At 31.5% G+C, this 15,908-nt stretch overlaps 1 protein-coding gene across 2 annotated transcripts; it reads left to right on the top strand.

The window, feature by feature from the left end:
* The first annotated feature begins 9,728 nt into the window (after positions 1–9,728).
* LOC107918441 (tricalbin-3) lies at positions 9,729–15,440 on the top strand. 2 transcript variants are annotated; one of them, XM_016848006.2, is made up of 9 exons: positions 9,729–10,815; positions 11,085–11,326; positions 11,849–11,867; positions 12,562–12,770; positions 13,081–13,190; positions 13,325–13,423; positions 14,063–14,513; positions 14,603–14,739; positions 15,258–15,440. In XM_016848006.2, the coding sequence occupies exons 1-8, from the start codon at positions 10,037–10,039 to the stop codon at positions 14,689–14,691; spliced, it is 1,998 nt and encodes a 665-aa protein (XP_016703495.1). In that variant the 5' UTR covers positions 9,729–10,036; the 3' UTR covers positions 14,692–14,739; positions 15,258–15,440. The 2 variants fall into 2 exon arrangements, with proteins under 2 accessions (XP_016703495.1, XP_016703494.1); XM_016848005.2 differs by having other exon boundaries at positions 15,252–15,440.
* The last annotated feature ends 468 nt before the right edge of the window (positions 15,441–15,908 follow it).

Here is a 15,908-nt window from a genome sequence, read left to right as displayed (position 1 = left end):
ACTAAAACGCATTATCTTCTTATTTATGGGTTGAGGAGGGGTATGAATAATTAGATTATTAAGAAAAGAAATTATTTAAGCTAATATATCAACAAATCACCACACTTCTTACAAGAATAATCAACTTCATTTTTTATATGGAAGAAGGTTATAAGTGGTTTTACGCAAGTGTTGAGAACCACAAGTTATTTAGGAATGGAGATTAAGAAAAATATTCTTGGGGAAGAAAAGTCGTTCTCCTTTGTGTAGATAGAGGGGGATCTATATAAAGTGGTTAGCAATCTAGCATATGCCTCGTCAAACGAGCACCTTACTAGGTAAAGGTAGAGTCATAGAGAGTAATGTGGCTTTCTAGTTATACAAGCTCTTGCCTAGGTGACTGTGCTTTTGAGTTGGGTGACCCTATACCTAGGCAAGCTCTTCTTGTTTGAGTATTCATTCAAGGAAATTCACTTTTGCACAAGGTAAAGCCTTCTTGGATGATTCTTGTTGAGGCAATGTGGTTTAGGTATAACAATTTCCCTCCCTAATTAAAGGGTTGGTTATAAAGTGATGAGATTTTTTTTTTGTGATGATTTAGAAAAAGCAAAGTTATGCCGACCTTGACTTTTGGTACTTAGGAAAAGTTTTAGTTTTTATTGAATGGGCACTTAAGGATTCATATAGAGGCATGCGAGTTGCGTCGGATGTTGTGACCCTGTCATTTCATTTTTTATATGATTTTGCATTTATTTAACAAGTCGTTTGTCACACTTTGTTTAGATACTAGAACGATGTGTTGATCACAACATTTTCCATGTGTTGCACTATGATTGGTAATGAGTTATTTTGCCTATTAAATTTTCTAATGTCATTTTATTTTATAAATAGATGTCTTCAATTTTTGAAGTTTTTCATCTTTTCGTAGAACTTAGGGAAACTTTATTGCTTTTTTCATTTAAATCTTCTTTGCTTTGGTAATGATTTATTGAAGGAGTTCCATTTGGGTAAGTTTGTTTCTTTTTTTTCTTCTTTTATTGTTTTTGTTTGGGAATTTGTTGCCACATTTTCTAAAATAGTGACTTTTCTGTCATTGTTACCTTTGTTTTGTGGTTTTGTACTGTTATGTTTTTGGTTTTTAGGGTAGTCATGGCTCGTGAAGTGAGGAAAAAAAATATAGAGAATTAACCCCTCCGTAGGCATTGACTCATGTTCTAAAACTTTTGTTTATAAAAAAATTGATGTCCCTATGAAGGGCAATTTGTGGGAATATACCATTAAGGAGGAGGAGGAGATGATGGCAATATTGGAACCTCAGGGAATCAAATTGCCTCATTACGAGTATCATTTTGTTGTATTGATAGGATCCATTGAATGAGTGATGTCTTGAAGAATGAGAAGGGCTTCCTACCTCCTCATATCCTTGATGTAAGTTTCTATCCACCCTTTGCATTATTTGTTCACCATTGTGTTAGGAAATTATGGCATTGCCCCTAGTCAATTAGCAGGAGCCTCTAAGTGTATTTTTCTAGCTTTTCTTCTTGGATTGTAAGATGAGGCATGAGTTGCCTATCTTAGTACTTTCAAGGATTTGCACTCACTCAATACTTAGACAGTAGTAAGAGCATAATGATGTTTTGTTTTATGATGCATTATTATATAAGTATGTTGGTATATTTTTAGAAAAATTATCTGCATTTGGAAAAATGTAAATGCATCTACATAGAAAGTAAATTGATGGATTCGTATTTCTCAAAAAATGGACCACGTCTTCATTAAAGCTATGTGTTTGTGCCCAACATAAAGTAAATAAATGGATTCCTATTTCTCATAAAATGGACCATGTCTTCATTAAAGCAATGTGTTTGTGCCCAATATAAAGGGTGGCACTGCTTGAGGATATTATCATCATAAGAAGGCTAGCAACCCCTTGAATATCAATGAATTGTTGACTCTGAACAACTTTTAGTTATAATGTTTTAAGGGAAAAAGTTTCAACAATAATAAGGTTGGCTTGTATGGCTCACTTGGACAAGGGTTGGATGGTCGATAAAAGATCAAGGCAAGCTAGGAAAAGTAATAATAAGAGCTTCTTGAACCTAAAGATTACATTTTTTTTATATGTTAAACACTATGTGAGGATGAAACATAAAAAAGAGCCTTTGATTGGTTTTGTGAATGGAGGGGATTCGTTAAATGACATATTGGATAGTAACTTGGACAAACATATTGGAATTCCTACAAATGAACCTAAAATGGTGAATGTAAGGGGTTTTAGTATTGTATAAGTGAACCCTTTTGTTTCATATTCGAGTTGGTATCTTCTTGATAATAAAGGGGGTTTGCAAAATCCTTGTGGTCAATAGATCCTGGTGGATTTGTATTATTGCAATGTTTCAGAACTTGGTTTCAATATTGATGTTGTTTTTTTCTTTTTTGTTTTTTAAAGAGTGGCTCACATTTTGGTAAGCCTACTTATAAAAAAACTTAAGGTTAGTTTTAGTAAGAGACCTCGAGAGGATTCTTCTTTAGAGTTGCCAACCTCACATCCATTTCTCCTTCCTTTGATGAGGGGCATGGTGATTTGCAAAGGGTTAATTTACAATGTTGGGTTTATTTAGAATGTAACTGTAGTTAGCATTCAAGCAACTTATGGTCCTTTCAATTTGAGGGATGTTTAGCTTATTTTCACCTATAGAATCCCCATATCTTTTGACATATTATGGTCTTGTGGTTTTGAGTGGAAGGCTTAGAGGGATAATGAGAGAGTATTTGGTAAATTTAAGCTTCCTTCTAAGACTCCTTAAATTGCTGATAATGGTGTTGAAGAATCAAATGTTATCAATGAAATTACTTCTTGTATATTGTCCTTAACGGTTTTTGCACACAAAATAAAATGGAAGCAAATATTGGCCCACTGGTTATCTAATGTTTAACTAGTACTAAACAGTATTATGTGGTTGGATCATAATACGAAAAGACAGCTTGTATTAGTAAATAACCTAAACATGTCATTTGTCTAATTAGAAATGAGCAAACCGATTGAAAGACTAATATGTCATTTATCAAGTCCAAATTGAGGAGATGTTTTATCTTGAGCATCAGAATGGATGACTCCCAAAAGATAGAGACATAGATGTGACTGACTAGACTAATAGTACATTGAGCAGAACATAAGTAGAACAAATCCTAGATTCGTTTATGGATTTATTCACTTGTGATGTACATAATGTGGTATACCCTAATTCTGAGTGGATGATGGGCTATGTATGCATGACTCATATACTTTGATATAAGTAAAAGTTCAAGTTCAAATAGAAAAGGAATGGAAAGTTAGTGCGTTGGGTATACGACTTCTACAATATGTAGCATCATTCCACAATAGCGGAATTCATAGCCTAACTAAAAGGAAAATGATATCCTATCATCGGCATTACATGATAGATGAAAAGTAAATGTGGCCACAAGTCATTTGTCTTTGTGATAAATGACTTAATTACTATTTTATAATATTTTTTTATGCAGAAAGATGTAATAGTTACCATAAAATAAAATTGGATCATATTAGGAGAATGGATTTATCAAAGAGGTTAAGGATATCCTATGAGAGTAACACACTTATGACAAGGTCATTGGACGAACACTTATTAAGTAGCTTTCATAATGGTATATAATTAGGGAGAGCTCAATCATGATACTATAGTGGAATGAGTTTGTGACTAATAAGTTTATAATTAATAGGTGAAAAGTTGGAAGTTAATTATAAATTATTTTATCCCTAATTATATATGTTCAATCGGTCCATTCGTTAGCTCATTGAAACTAGAAATAAATTGCATGTAGAACTAAATTTATAGAAATGAACAAAAAAGAATGGAAATGATGAAGTAAGAGAAATGGGTTGCATTCACAAATAATTTAAGGTTTTCAAATTATTATTAATTAAATAATTAGAGTTTGAAAATAAAATTAAATTAATTAGTCATTATGAACTTGTTGAGTAAGAAAATTAAATATACTTCCTCATAGATTATTTTAAGGTAAAGTTGTTATGACTTTAATGAAATTAGAATTGGGTTGGAAAATTATTTAATTGAGAAATTAATTTAGTTAATTAAATTAACTAAATTAATTGAATAAATAATATTTATTTTGAGAAATAGAAAACAATGATTGGGTTGGATTAAATTATAATGTGTTGAGTCAAAAGTTTAAAAAAGACATATAATTGAACTCAATACATGAGAAGCCCAATCTGCTTCACATAAAATATGAAGGACAACAACCATAAGGGAAATTAAGAGGGTGTGCCACCACCCTCTCTCTTAGTTAGACTATGAGAGTGTTTTGTATTTAAATAATATTATTTTACAAAAATTTATTCAACCAAAATTCTCATACCTCTTCTTATAAATATAATTCACAGATTCACTTAAAATTAGAAGTTTTGATACAACGTTATGTTAGAAAATAGTGGGAATTTATTATCTAAAACTAAATTATATTTTCTAGGAATTATGATATTTGTCGATTTCTATTGAGAGGAATTACTTTCCTACTAAAAGTAATTATATCATGTATTTTCTATGATTTTGGTTCATGTTGCTAGAGCCCACACTCAAAGCAATTCAGGATACGAAGATAACGGAGGTCGTTCAGTTGAAAGCCAAGATTGACTTGTTCCCGTCTCACATAAAACACAAGCATTATTCGATTAAAGTCTATTATTATAAATATTGTAGAAGGGCTTGATTTTGAAATTTTTTAAATCTTCTGTTATAACTATAAAAATGATATTCTCAATTAATTTTTTCAATAATTGGTATCAGAGCCAGGTTGTGCTATGTTTATAGTATAATCTGATATCGAATTTTCTCTCTATTCTTTATGTTTGGTTAATTTTGATAAGATGTGGCATTCTTCTAATTATGTACATGTTTTGGGTTATATATGTAAATGAATGTATTTATATTTTATTATATATGATAAAGTAATTTTGCCAAAGTTGTGATTCCTAAAAATTAGATTATGTGTAATTTTAGGTTTTAATAAATTTTGGGATATGTAATTAGATCATGAACTATCATTTCCATTTAGGTTTTATTTTATTTATTTAGAATAATTCATGTGAGTGGGAATAGACTTAGGTTTTTTTGTAACCTAAATTTTTCAGTGAAACCCAAAGAACTGAGACGTATCCAAAGCTGATTGAGACAAGGAAAACTCGACCCAACCAACTGGTAAAAGACAGGTAGTGAACCGATCGACGAAAGTTGGCAGCGGCAGGTGGTGGTCGGCAATAGGTTAATCGATGGTGGCGATGATGACGTCAACAGTGACGTTGACAATGGTGACAACAGTGACACGTGGTGGTAACGAAGGTTCAACGTAGACCCCTTTGGTGAACTTTTTTCATATTTTTGGGTTTTGGAAATCCTTAAACCAAGATGTTTGGCTTTCACCTAGAAGACCCAAAGAATGCTTTGGGGTAATAAATGTAAATTTAATTTTTATTTATTTTTCTAGGATGAAATCATGAAAACTTTGGTTGGTCAAAGTCAATTTATTTTATGCTTTTATATGATAGCATTATGATATTTAAATTGATTGAAAAGTATGTTAATGCATATGTATGATAAGCATGTCATATAGTTTAGGAAAAGAATAACACATGTACTTGTTATGACATTTTAATCATTCATGATTGAAACCGAAAATAAAAACCTTGCATGTTTTCTAAAAGACTGAGTGGGAGAAGGTCTCTAAACAAGACCTACAATCTCCGTCAATGGTCTCTTGTGATGATATGACAATTTGTTGACACTAAATTAGGTATTGTCATATGGGTTTCACTAAGGAGATTTCCCTAAAAGAGATAACTACCTTATGATGACATATGATAATTTGTCGGCCATGAGGTAGGTATTATCATGTGGATTCCACTAGGGAAGTTTTTCTTTTAAAAAAGGACAACTAGTCATACATGTTGCTCGATGAGATTGTCCCATGATGACTCATTCATAGTACATGTTATGGTAGAAGTTGAGTTGATGGTTATACACTCAATATCATTTTAGTTAAGTAACTTCCCACAAAGCTCTACTTAAGTTAGAATGATGGTCAAACATGAAACAATTATTAGTACGTGTGATTACCTAGGGAATTAGGTTCACAATTGGATGGAAATCCATGTTCTTACTAGTTGATTAATATTGCCCCAATGTGAGTTAATTTAATAAGTGTAAGAATTATCATTGTAACGGTTTATACATGTTTTTCAAGGTTTAATGTAAGACATGTGCATCATTTTAATGCACATTGTATGTTGCAAAAAAATTTCAAATATTTTAATTGCTTTATCGGGTTACTATCTCTGTTTCTTTTCTTGTTTTTTTTTCTTTTGCGGAGTTTTAATAAATTTTTAGCTGCTCATTTTTAATTTGCTTTAATGCTTAGTCACTAAAAATACACAAATGGGTTTTTAAAATAATTTTACTTTTTCCTTTAGACTATGTTTAGATGAAAATTTTTAAATTTTTTAGAAGTTTAAAATGCTAGCATTTTAGAATTCATAATGTTAGGATTTGTAATTGTTTTGTTTTGATAAATAATTGATTTAGGAAAATTAGTTTATTAGAATTTTACAAATTAAAAATAAGAATAACTGTATTAAAAATAAATAATATAAAAATATTTAATAGGAATATTATTATATTTATACAATTTTATAAATAGTTTTAATAAATTTAAAATTAAATATATATTTTAATTAATTAAAAATGATTTTTGAAGTTTAAGCTTTTTATCTTATGATGAAACCTGGTGTATTAAATTAAATAAAATTTTGAAGAATTTTGAAAAATCATTTATTTAAGTGGAATTTGAAAAAGGAAATTGAGCTATGCCCTTTTGAAATTACCCATAAATTCTAAGATTCTCCTATATATTTACCTAAATAAGTAAATTCAAAATTTTGAAAACCTTAATATAAATTAAACTCCTCTTACAAATTACTCATCCAAACACACCCTTCATCTCTCCTTAAACCCAAAAATTAAAAGAAACCAAGCCGTTGAATGAAGTTTTGCATGTCCTACAAGATGGTGGGATGAATTTGACTTTGCTCAGATTATCTATGATGTATTTTGATTTATTTCTTACATATAAAAAAATCAAAATTAATAATACTTTTATTGTCACCTTGTTTTTGCTTTCTAAATTGACACAGTGGATAAATAACCCAATAGAAAGGAGTTCGATGAAATGATGAGTTCGATTCTTTTCAAAGATATTTTAGGAATTGAGTAAAAATAAAGTTTGATGACCTTATAGGTTGAGCAAAAATTGGCAGGTTTGTGTTATGTGTCAATTGCAAGGTATGTGACTTGGATTCCGCATAGGAAAGTAAGGCTTAGTTTGGATGGGCGGTGCGCTTAGCTTCGATAAGGTTAAAAATAATGATGGTGGTGAAATTAGTTATTGTAGAGATGATATTGAATATTGTTACAGTGAGATTAGAAATAGTGGTGGGGTGTGTGTTTGGATTCAAACGCAGCTGTAACGGTACTGTGAGAATAGAAAATAACTATTAAGGATATTAGATTAAAATATGTATTTAAATATAATAAATAACTAAATTTTATTAAAATTATATTTACGTTGATTAATAAAAAATATAATTTTAAAAGTTAAATAATAATTAAAATATATTAAGCATATATATCGAAATTATATTTATGTTAAATAATACTCATTAAAACTTATTAAATAATATTTATATTTAGAAAAAAAATCATATTTATTTTAAATAATAATCATTACAAGTTATTAACATAATTTTTGTATTAAAATAAATATTAAAAATGTTAAGAAATTATTAAAAATAAATGCAAATAAAATGGGTAAAGTGGACTTTTTCCACTTTTACTGGGGTTTCAGTTTCCTCACTACAATCTCTCCTTCCAGTAGGAGTGTTATCCAAACACATCTCCTATAGAAGCCAAACTAAGCCATGTTCCAGTTAGAGTAAATTTTAGCTTGGAATCTGAACGCATTGAGGATCAATTGCATTCAAAAATGGTCTAATAGATTTTCTAGTGGGGTTTATATGGACCTAGGCTCTCTAACTTCAATAGCTAGCTTTTGGGGTGTGGTTCTCTAAAGGTTCTTATCAATTGGTATCAGAGCTAGCCATCATGCTTTTCAGTTGCAATTGTGTAACGCAAATAGTGTCGTTAGCATTTTAGTGTTTGCTCGGGACTAGATTAAGCTAGTGCAAAGCTAGCCCGCGTGAGCGTCGGGGCTGCAAAGCGTGATGGATTGTTATGTGCCAATTGCAAGGTTTGAGATTTGGATTCCACATAGAAAAGTAAGGGATTTTCTAGTAAGGTTTATATGAACATATGCTCTCTAACCTCAATAGCTAGCTTTTGGGGTGTGGTTCTCTAAAAGCCCATATTAGTTTGCTTATTTTCGATTGATGAATTTTATTTTTGGTTGAGTAAGAAGAAAAGCATGACTCAGTTGCTAGTGAATAACAGATCCAACTTCAATCTTCATCAAATCATCTCAACTAATATTAATTTATCATTTTTAAAATTTTTAAAATTTTAGGTTATTTAATTTGGAATCTCTTGGATGATTTTGAAATATAAATTTTTTTTGACAAAAGTGACACATGGCACCTTATAATTGAGTCACGTGTCCTAACAAATCATAAATTAATGTCATTAGTAAGAGATACCACAATGATAAACAATGGAAAAATACATGTATCAAAATGAACTTTTTCAAAATAAAAATATCACATTAAAAGATTTGATAAAACTTAAGTATCAAATATGACATTATCTCATTGATTAATCGCTAAGTTGTAATTTTATATAGCTACTGTCTAATTCTTTTAATAAGCTAATTTAGAGTTTAATAAGTTAATATTTTAATTTGGTTTAATTTTGTGTGTGTATATATATATTAAAAATGTATAATGATTTATTTAACCCTTCAACTTTACAAAAAAAGAGAGTCATTTTAGCTTTTCATTTAATTTATTATATCTTTCTTAGCTTTTAAATTTATGATGTTTATCAAAACACTTCAAAATAGATAAAAAAAAGTTAACATTTTTTTAATTTTCCTGATGTGGCATACACGTGGATGCCACATTAGTAATTAATTAATTAATTTTTAAAAATTTAAAAAATTAATTAGTTTTTAGTGTGGTAATCCATATGTATGTCACATCAGTAAAATTAACAAATATTAATTTTTTTCATTCATTTTAAGGTGATTTCATAAACAAAACGAGTTCAAAGGTTAAAAGAAGTGAAAATTAAATGGATGGATAAAATAATTTTTTTGACAAAATTAGAGGTCCAGAATAATTATTATTCCTTTTTAAAAAAATAAATGAAATCTTCAAATAAGTCCATTTTTTATTAAGCAAATTGAAAAGAATTAATTTAGTGTAATTGGTTGAATTTCAATTTGAGAAAAATATAAAATTAATTTTCAATATTTTTTAAATTGAATCCCTAAGTTATTCGCTCCTAAATGTAATAATATTATACATAATCTCGATTCAATTGACTTGAATTATATTTTTAAATTATGAAAAATATTTTATTTAATTAAAAATATATTAAATTAGTTGAATTATAATTTTTCAGTCAAATACACACTTAAAATAAATAAATAAAGAATAATGAGAAAAGATAAAAAGATACGTGACCACAGCATACCATTGAGTGCCACACACAATTCCCCCATTTGTTTGGCTCGTCTTGCTGTCCATCACATCTTTGCAATCTAACAATTCCCACTGGTTCCCTCCTTTTCTTCCATTTCGACTTCCTATTCCATTTCCCCCCCATTTTCTCTAAACCTTGGAAGCTCCAAAGAGAAGAAACCCAAGCTCTCATCTTGATTTTTTTGCTTAATTCCTTCACATAATTCTCCAGTTTATTCATGTTTATTATCATCACCAACAACTATGGTTTCTGTTATCCCCACATTTCAATTGGGGCACTAAAGATCTTCCTCTCATTACCCATACTAAATGATCATTTTACAATCTTCTACTTCCAGTTTTAGCTACCCTCTTCTTCCTCCACTCTGTTGTTGTAAAACCAACATCTCTTTCCCACCCAGGAACAGGAAAGCTCGACTCATCACTCTTTTCATCCCTCGCAGGAAATTATGGCTTCTTGCTTGTGCAATTCCCACTCCAGATTCAAACAAGCTTAATGTAAAAGTGGCTAAAAACCTGGTAGCCAAAGGGTTTTCAAAGGACTTCGTGGATGGGGAGAGTCAAGAATCTTCTATCCCAATGGGCTCGAATTTCACTAATTTCCAACAAGACCCCATTGTTGACAAGTTAAGGACTCAGCTAGGTGTTATCCATCCAATCCCTTCCCCACCAATTAACCGAAACATTGTTGGGTTGTTTGTGTTTTTCTTTTTTGTTGGGGTTGCTTTTGATAAAATCTGGACTTCAAGGAAAAAAAGAAGCAAATCGGGGAGTCTCGATGGGGAGGCTGTTAGAATGGGAAGTGGGGTTTGGCCACAAGTTCCAACAAGCTTTTCATCCTTCTTGGAAAAGGATTTGCAAAGGAAAGAGTCAGTTGAGTGGGTTAATATGGTGTTGGTGAAGTTGTGGAAAGTTTATAGAGGTGCGATTGAGAATTGGATCATTGGGTTATTACAACCTGTTATTGACAATCTCAAGAAGCCTGATTATGTCCAGAGAGTGGAAATTAAGCAGTTTTCTTTAGGGGATGAGCCTTTGTCTGTTAGGAATGTTGAGCGCAGGACTTCCCGGCGCGCCAACGATTTGCAGTGAGTTTTTTGCCACTTAAAACTGTACTTACTCTGCCTTTTTTTAATCACAATTGAACTGTCTATGATTTTTGATTCATGTGTTTAATTACACATAAAAATTCTAGTTGTCAAGTTTAAGGTGTTCTTGAGAATAAATAATTTCTTCCTATAGAAGTATGATGTCAAGTTCGATGCTTAATTGGCTATGACTTGGGGATTATTTATGGAGGTTTCATTATGCAAATTTGAAAGTGCATTTTGACTAACTTCCATTTACTTTGATACAGGTATCAAATAGGACTTCGTTATACCGGTGGTGCTCGCATGTTGTTAATGTTGTCGTTAAAATTTGGTATTATCCCAATTGTCGTGCCTGTCGGTGTTCGAGATTTTGATATTGATGGAGAACTCTGGGTTAAATTGCGATTGATACCAACGGAACCTTTCGTTGGAGCTGTTTCGTGGGCTTTTGTTTCTCTTCCGAAGATCAAGTTTGAGTTATCACCATTTCGCTTGTTTAACTTGATGGGTATGTAATTGTGATGACTCCCTTCTTAAACATATTTCTGTCTTTAAGCTACAGATTAAAAAATAAATAAAGAAGTTATTTGTTAAGGTGTTGGTATGTCTACCGTCAAGGGAAACTAGGACAAATTTGAAAATTTTAGCATTGCTTAATTTACTTAGTGTTCTTCAATGACTCAAGTTTGCTCATTACTATTGTGTTCATTTCATTGTTGACTCGAAATGTTAGTAGAAACAATTACTGGATGACGAGGAATTAGATGGCAACAAAAGAAAACAGTTCATGCTAATCTCTTGTAGAGAGTACATGGTTTTTTGATTTTGGTTATATAACTATGTAGTCAAGAGAAACATTGTGACTTTGTTCATTAGAGTCTTTTTTTCTTTGGAGATTGCCTTCAATTCCTTTGTGTAAGTTTTAAATAAAAAATTATTAGGAGTTGACTATTTATGGGCTGACTTCCATTGAAGATGCTGATACGTATTCCTTTTTTCTCTTCTTTTGTGCATGCACGGCCAATACCAGCAATTCCAGTTCTTTCAATGTAAGTGCAATTTGTTTCACAGTTGTTGTAATTTATTCAAGCTTACTGATTTGGTTTGTAAACATTTTTTATTTTTATTTTTTTGTACTGGTATGTGGGTTAAGACTATCTAAGTATAGGAGTCATTTACATGAAATGGTTGCCTGAAGCAAATACTATGAGAACCTTTCTGTTATCAATTTAATATAATCTTCCTTTCCCTTTCACAGCATTGGAGTCATTAAATTACAGATTTCTTGATGTAGGTTTTTAGAACTTGTCAGAGTAGAGGCAAATGGCAGACATTTGTTTTGCATTTTAGCCTACTAGTCTACTTGTAGTTTTAAGTTAAGATTTTACGTAAGCTTGGTGTAGTTGTACCTCAACGTTCTTGATATTATAAGAACCTCTCTGTTATGAATTTATGATAATCTTCCCTTCCTGCGTATGAAAATGGGTACTGAATTTGGCATTCATTAACTAGTACTTCTAATTATTGTCGCTGCTGCTGCTATTAATATACTTTTTTTATGCATCATTCAGCTTATGTAAATGTTTTATCCGGTGATGGAGCGGAGGAATTCTCTTTGGCTCTTTTCTTGTTAATATTTTCATTTTATTTTAGGTGTTATTTTGTATCTTCTGGGTTTGGCCGCTTCTCTGTATCTCCTTTTTCTACTTTACTCATATTTTGTCTCCCTACATTTATTTTCAGGTTTTTGACAAAGCTTCTCACGGTGGATTTGCCTCGACTCTTTGTACGCCCAAAGAAGATTGTTTTGGATTTCCAAAAAGGGAAAGCAGTTGGCCCTGTTCCAAATGATTCGAAACGTGAGGAAATTCAAGAAGAGAAAAACAAGGATTTTGTTGGAGAACTATCTGTGACTCTTGTAGATGCCAGGAAACTTTCTTATGTATTTTATGGTAAGAGTGCTTACAACAAAAGCAATGCCCAAAACTTTCACCCAAGGTCCAATAAATAACTCACCTTTACTAGTGTCAGTACTCTATCAACATGAGTATGGGATAGCAAAGAGATGACTCGGAGCAGCAGATATATAAATTACTTACCAATGTTGCCTAATGTTTATATGTGCGGAATTTTGATGGGAGATAAGCAATGAGGATGAAATATATTAGTCTTCCAATAGTTATATGTTTAGCATAATCTTTTGTATGCATGCGTAGCTTCACTTCCATTTACCATATTCAAATAGTGCTCATCTTTTGTCAGGCAAAACAGATCCATATGTCGTTCTAAGCCTGGGGGACCAAGTTATACGAAGTAAAAAGAACAGTCAAACTACTGTGATTGGGCCTCCTGGTGAGCCAATTTGGAATCAGGTGCAGCGTCTTAACATTGGTTTTCCCCATATAGGAGTCTATCAATCTCTAGTGGAGCTTCTGCAAACTGGATGGAACTTTTATATTTGAAGCTGCAAAATTTCTTTAATCACAAGTTGTTATCATTTTTCCAGGATTTTTATTTACTTGTGGCAAACCCAGGAAAAGAAAAACTTCGCATCCAAGTGAAGGACTCCCTTGGGTTCACTGATTTCACAATTGGTACAGGAGAGGTAAACTTTTTTTATTTGTGAAAACAGTGTATATTATTGTGGAATATCACTTATATGTGCTTAGATCATCTTCTGGTACGGCCATACTTATTTAACTTCGTGATTTAATGTTTACAATAGTTGCCATTCTATCTTTTAAGGATTAGAAATTACAGACACATGTACACACACATGCATTTTGAAACTGTTAAGAATTGGAGAGGTAAGAGAGCAAGTACATGTGGTAAGGCAGGGCTAGCGGGTTGTTCAAGGAACTTATTAACTGATAGGCGCAATGATCCATCTTTGACATAGCAGTTGATATCTATTTCTTGTGATGAGGAAGCAAGGGTTTCCATTTTGAGGCTGTTATGTTGCATAGTGCATGGACTATTCTAGATAGAGCTTTAGATTTTATGAATATGTCGATGAATACTTGGTCCGTCCTAAGATAGTCAATGGATTAGATGTCACTAATGTAATGCTGTTGCTGTTTGTTTGATTGAGATGGAAAATAGTCAACAGCTGAAGTTGGATTGGTGATAAAGTTTCAATGTGTTCAAAGGCCTATTGATGATAATATATATTGCAAGATTTTCACAGTTATATTTTTCTTCCCTTTTTTATGAATTTGTTTATCTGATGCATGGAAACTTTCAGGTTGATCTTGGGAGTCTTCAGGACACTGTTCCAACAGATAAGATTGTGGTCTTGCGAGGAGGTTGGGGAGTGTTCAGAAAGAGATCTCGTGGAGAAATATTACTTAGATTGACATATAAAGCTTATGTCGAGGACGAAGAACATGACACAACTGCAACAGAATCCGTCAGTGCTGATTTTTCAGATGACGAATTGTCTGATATTGATGAATCAAATGGGACATACGAGCAGGGTATAAAGCTAAATACAGATGAAACCAACAAAGAATCATTTATGGATGTTCTAGCAGCTTTGATTGTGAGTGAAGAATTTCAAGGGATAGTGTCATCTGAACCATTGAGCAAAAACTTGGATGACATATCAAGAACAGGACCTTCAAAAACAAGATTAAACGGTGTTAACACGGAAGCTGCACCGTCCGATTCCGATAAAGGATCTGAACCGCCTGGAGGTATGACATTTAAGTCTTGTATCTGAGATTTCATTTCAATTATGTGTTTTTGTTAATTGATTAGACGTTCAATATCTTGCCTTCTGCAGGCTCAACCTTATTATGGTTTGCCGTGATCACAAATACATTAGTGCTAATTGCACTGAATATGGGTGGCTCAAGTTTCTTCAATCCTTGATGTCAAATGATGCGCTTAGCTGAAGTGTCGTTGCTTACGCTTGATCAGGTAATTCTCTAACGCCTCTTTTCTTCTCAACTTTCTCTTGAATATGATTATAGTTGTCTGCATGTCGTCTTTTCACTTATGTTACTCAGATTCTTTATTTTTCTTAAAATACTCATGTCTAAGTCTAACACATATTCAAACATGGGAACGAGACAATGTATTAAAACCCCAAAGATCAAACCAGTGAGTTACCTCTAGTTATTGGTTCAATCAGTCCAATCGGTTGGATCAATTGAACTGGCTTTGTTTTTATACAATAATAGGGGTGGGGGATGGCCTAACATGGTTTGAATTCATATCAAATAAGTGTCTGATAAGAATTTTAACTACTGTTCCATTTATTGTCAGTTCAATCAATTTTTATTGCTAATTCTCAGTTTAATCGATCTAACTGGTTTTTTTTTTACCATTGATAAGTGTATGTTCTTTCAATTAAATGAAAAAAAAATTGATTGGATGCACTATAGGATTTCACCATTTTCTAAGTGGTTATGTTATGTTATGTTTTCCAGGGGCAGGTATTAGGCCATCGTTTTACGAACCTAACATTGGGTTCTGAAGGGATACAGAGTTTTGATTCCCGTACTGAAAATACCATTATGTAGATTCATGATTGTTAGCAGAAGAGTGTTCCATGGCGGCACGAAAATTTTTGGCTTCTATTGTTATTCAATCCAAAATAAATGTCATTTTACCTTTTATATCTCTTCATTGTTCATGGCGGCATTTCATTATCAGTCCATTTTTATTTTTCTTAATAGTATTTTATTTAAAATTTTAGTAAAATTAGTTTTATTTATAAGCAAAATAAAAATAATAATTTTTAATTAAAATATCATTTCAATAAAATATTTAAATTTTATATAAAATATATTAATCATGTTTTATATTTGGAAATTAAAGATGTTGATTAATATTATTAATATATTATAATTTTTTTAAATTTAAATATTTAAAAAAATTTAATATAATATAAATTTTAAATGTTGTTATAAGTGTCTTAAATACGATTATAAGTATATAACAATTATCTAATGGTATTACGTGCATTCAAAGTCTATTACAGGAATTGATTGAATAGTCATTCCTTTCTCTCATCACTGAATCGTCTTTCAACGCTTAGAATAAGAATTTTTTTTCTTAATTTCAAGTTTTGCCCTCACCTCTGC

Source organism: Gossypium hirsutum, chromosome D13 (genome assembly GCF_007990345.1).
Source record: "Gossypium hirsutum isolate 1008001.06 chromosome D13, Gossypium_hirsutum_v2.1, whole genome shotgun sequence".
Classification (NCBI taxonomy): Eukaryota; Viridiplantae; Streptophyta; class Magnoliopsida; order Malvales; family Malvaceae; genus Gossypium; species Gossypium hirsutum.
The sequence above is the reverse complement of the archived record's forward strand: the minus strand, read 5'-3'. Positions and strand labels throughout refer to the sequence as shown.

Coding starts and splice junctions, on each gene's coding strand:
- LOC107918441 (XM_016848006.2), top strand. CDS start 10,037: ATGATCATTTTACAATCTTCTACTTCCAGTTTTAGCTACCCTCTTCTT. Junction 10,816..11,084: donor CGGCGCGCCAACGATTTGCA/GTGAGTTTTTTG, acceptor ACTTTGATACAG/GTATCAAATAGGACTTCGTT. Junction 13,191..13,324: donor GTGAGCCAATTTGGAATCAG/GTGCAGCGTCTT, acceptor TCATTTTTCCAG/GATTTTTATTTACTTGTGGC.